We start from the raw sequence: 4,718 nt of genomic DNA on the forward strand, positions 1-4,718 counted from the left end.
GAAAACAAACTCTGAAAAAAAACACTAACCCTCTTCTCTCAACAGGTAGTGGTCTGTTTTTTGTTGAAACTAGTAACTTTGCATTAGCATCTAATGTACTATTGCTCTTTTATGACATATCGCTTATTGTTCTTTGTAAGTCACTTTGGATAAAAGCATCTGCTAAATGACAAAAACGAATTTGTTAAAAAACTTATATTGAGAACTGCATTTCCACATATAGAGCACATAGTTTGGTTTCATTAAAATGAACATCCACATGATTCATTAAAATGAACATCTCTCATAGTATTTATTTTTGTCTACAAATCTCTCAGGTTTGAACAACTTTAGCAAAGTGTGTCTAGACTTACTGGTTCTGTCTGACATGAAACAAGAGTGTGTTTATGGGCATCTGACACTTGCAGGGTGTGAAGCAGTCTGTGACCCAATAGGGAGCCATGTCCGAGGCTTTTGGGAGAGCTGTGGAAGTTCATTGGTCAGCTGATGGGTCGATTTACATACACCAGGACCCATATGAGACGAGAGCTGGTGACATCAGACAAACCTGCAAACAACAGTGATGACCACAGCAACACGAGATTCAATCTGAGGGCATCGTTTATTTTAATTGTAAACATGAAGTTCTGTCGCACTTATTTTATATTTGCGTGCGTCATTTACAAAAGCCTTTGTACAACGACGAAATACTTCACCTTTGAGGAAGACGCGCCTGGCACAGAGATTGGAAACCTTTCGCAGGACTTAAAAATGGACCCGGCTGAAGACCCCGAGACATCATTCAAATTCATGCAGAAGACAAACCCGTCCGTAATTCACATGAGACCGACGGACGGGCTCTTAACAGTCGGAGAGACCATCGATCGAGAGCTGCTGTGCCACCGGGCCCCGCAGTGTCTCGTAACTTTTGATGTCGTCGCCTTCTCAAAAGGAAAGTTTCAGCTCATTCACGTGGAAATCGAGATAAAGGACACCAACGACCACGCGCCTTGGTTTGCGCGCAACGAGACGCGCATGGAGATATCAGAGGACGCGCCTTTGCGCGAGCGGTTTCCCCTGGACATCGCAGTGGACCGGGACGTCGGAGACAACTACATCCAAAGTTACCACATTACGCACACGAATCATTTCGCCGTTGAGGTCAGCACGCAGGAGGACGGGACCAAATACGCCGAGCTCGTGTTGATCAAAACACTTGACCGGGAAACAGAAGAGTTTTACACCCTCGAGGTGACCGCAACAGATGGAGGGGCTCCACCGAAATCTGGGTCGACCACCGTTTACATACGAGTGCTGGACTTTAACGATAACAGCCCTACATTTGAACACAACTCGCTCAAAGTGGAGCTGAACGAAGATTCCCCCGTCGGTTCCCGTGTGCTGAAAGTTCACGCGTTCGACTCCGATGCCGGGATTAACGGGGAAGTGGTTTACGGGTTTGTCGAAGGCTCCCCGTCGGACGTTACGCGCGTCTTCCAGATCGATCTCATCTCTGGGGAGGTGACTCTAAAAGACACGATCGATTATGAGAAAAAGAAGTCGTACGAGTTCCACATCCAGGCCTCCGATTTGGGCACCAATTCGGTTTCGTCTACGTGTCGGGCCATTGTAGACATCGTTGATGTGAACGACAACGCCCCAGAGATCAGCATTAAGCCCATGACCTCTACGAGTGACGGGGTGGCCTTCATCACCGAGGCCGCGGCCGTGGAAAGCTTCGTGGCTTTAGTGAGCACCTCGGACAGCGACTCTGGACCCAACGGTTACGTGCGCACGAGTCTGCACGGACACGAGCATTTTAAATTGCAACAGGCATACAGCGACACATTTATGATCGTTACGACCGCAACTTTGGACAGGGAAACTATTTCAGAGTATAATCTCACAGTGATGGCTGAGGATTTGGGAACGCCGCCTTTTAAAACCGTTACGCATTATACGATACGCATCACGGATGAGAACGACAATGCGCCCGCGTTCACCAAAGACGTTTACGATGTATCAGTCATAGAAAACAACATCCCGGGGTCGTTCATAACCACAGTCGTTGCGAGGGATCTCGACACTGGAAAAAATGGAAAGGTGTCATACAGCCTCGTTGAAGGCAAAACGCCCGATGGTACTGCGCTGTCGACGTTTGTGTCCATAGACCCGGTCTCTGGATCCCTCTACACTCTGAGATCGTTTAACTTTGAGGCTTTTAAACAAGTCCAGTTTACTGTTAAAGCCACCGACAAAGGTTCCCTGCCACTATCCAGCACTGCTTTAGTAAGAATCCACGTGGTGGATGAAAATGACAACTCCCCATATTTTACATATCCAGTGTTGAGGAATCACACAGCTGACATTCCAATACCCCTGAACGCCCAGCGTGGTTACCTGGCTTTACGTGTGACCGCACAAGATGAAGACGATGGTGACAACAACGATCTGAGTTTTCATATTCTAGAGCATGACGCACAACTTTTCTTCATGGATAAAAAGAGTGGCGAAATTATTTTGTGCAAAAGTCTGACAGCATCATGTGGGGACGTTCTGCAGGCCAGGGTTTCTGTTGTGGACAGCGGCATAGAGCCTCTATCGAGCACGGCCACTATTCGGTTTGTGGTGACGGACACTGGCTTCCAGGAGGACCAGGTGGTTATTTTACTCCGGTCTAAGGATGAAGAGACCCTCAGCTTTGATGTTGGGATGGTGGTTATCGTTGCTTTCGCAGGGGGGTGCGTGCTGCTGCTGATAGCCATTGGCATCCTAGCGGTGACATGCAAAAAAAGACGCAGACGGAGAAACTACGGGAGAGATGGTCTGTATGTGTCGAGCCCTTTTTCTAAAAACGACACCGTCACCTCGGATATATATGGTGGCCCCGGTGCCTTTCTGCCTAATGGAGGAGATTCAATACAACAATGTCTATATGAAGACAAGAGCCTGGACTTTGAGGAAAAGGTGAGCGATTCAGGTTGGAAAAGTTTTTAATTCAAAGCTTTTCTTTAAGATGTAATTTTAACTTTAATGTTTTGTTCCACAGCTGTTCCTGCCGTGCAAACCCTTTGAACAAACATTTCTGTGGCAAGATGAAAAATACTGTCTACAAAGGAGGTAAGAATGGTTCAAACACAAAAGATGTCCATCAGTAAAGTACAGTGAGGTCCTAAAGTCACCAGTAGTCCGGTTTTCCAATTAAATAGAAATGACTGGCTGTCTTTGGTTATTTTTCAAGCTGGTAAAAAAGCATCTTCTGGTTCTGACCCAATGGTCACCAGTTTGTGACACAGAAATAAATCCAAATAATCTCACGCGCTCTTATACCGTGTCTACACCGGACGCGACAGGAGCGATGCGACATTACAACCTGCTTGTTTTGAGTGGGTTTGTCGCACCACATCCAGTGTGAACAAAATGTAAAATTATAATGGGTTCTAATGCGTTTCTAATGTCTTTTGTCGTGTCGCGTCCGGTGTAGACACAGCGTTAGTCTTTCGGACTCCTTGTTTTACGTGCACTTAAGGTCACTGTTATGTCGTATACCAAAGCACATTGGACCAGTTACTGTCGTATGGGTCACACAAAATATTAATGATACAAAATCTAAATGTAAAAAGATCCCTTTCACTTCTTATGCAGGCAAAGTGGAAACATTTTTATAAAAGGCCGAAAGCATAAGAGAGGCGATGACACATTACTCATGTCTCAGTGAATGTAGTATTCAGTTGTGCAGAGGAATATCAATAAACAGATAGCTTTGATTCTACACGCAGTGGCACCAGCAACACGGATCAGCTGAGCGTGAAGGACAGCGGCAAAGGAGACAGTGATTTCAATGACAATGATTCTGACACCAGCACAGCCGCTCTCAGAAGAAGCCTGACAACATTTCAACCAGTGAGCAGAAGTACGGACAGCTATCGAACACACCACAACACCAGCCTTTTAGTTTAGTTTTCAAATAAAAACACTTACACTTACAACAAACAACAAGATTTTCATCCTTTTTTATGCATGAATGTAGAACTTTAAATATGATTTTTTCTTTCTGAAGGCACGTTCTCCTGTGTAGGAGACTGGAAAGGCAAACAGCGGGTTATACAGACGCAGAACATGCACGTTCCACCCGGGACGGCCTACACGATAGGTTTATCTGCTCCGGTTTACAACATGAGCCATGTTCATTCTTATCCCTGGAAAGAAGGTTATAATAAAACAAACACGTTGCAGACGTTCTCCAGGACTGGAGCGCTGCCTTCAAACTCTCTCCATCAGCTGGAAGGAATGACCGGTGATGTTGAGGAGCAAACTGAACCCGTGAAGGACATGCTGACGGTTTCGGCTGTTTGTGAAGTTGCTACCACCTTTTAAATTTTGAAGGAGATCATTAAAATCTTTCATTTTAATATTTGAACTGGAATGACTGAGGACACACACATTTATTTGTATAATCACCTTGGCATTACTCGACTGTCTTTTTTAAAATAATTTCTCGGGACCTCTTTGAGAATGAGAACGGCAAATGTAAAATAAGGTTAATATAAATGTGTTTTCTCTTTTTTGTATATTTTTTAAGAAGTAATTCTTATTTGTTACACTTAGTTGTTTTTTATATTATAAAATTCGAACAATAAATGACCTACGCTGCCTTTTCTTTTATGACGGAACAGGAATGTCACGGTCGGGCACACAAATATCCTAACAGAAATCAATCTTGTTCATATTGACAGTGG

The 4,718-nt window shown here is 44.7% G+C and overlaps 1 protein-coding gene across 1 annotated transcript; it reads left to right on the plus strand.

The window, feature by feature from the left end:
• Positions 1-618: 618 nt before the first annotated feature.
• Positions 619-4,356, plus strand: LOC306898709 (protocadherin 8; the record flags this gene model as incomplete). The annotated part of the gene is made up of 4 exons (XM_079464453.1): positions 619-2,946; positions 3,029-3,099; positions 3,759-3,892; positions 4,040-4,356. 4 exons carry the CDS (start codon positions 619-621, stop codon positions 4,354-4,356), a joined length of 2,850 nt encoding a protein of 949 aa, XP_079320579.1.
• Positions 4,357-4,718: the final 362 nt, after the last annotated feature.

This window comes from Barbatula barbatula, assembly GCF_947034865.1.
Source record: "Barbatula barbatula genome assembly, chromosome: 9".
In the NCBI taxonomy this organism is placed as follows: domain Eukaryota; kingdom Metazoa; phylum Chordata; class Actinopteri; order Cypriniformes; family Nemacheilidae; genus Barbatula; species Barbatula barbatula.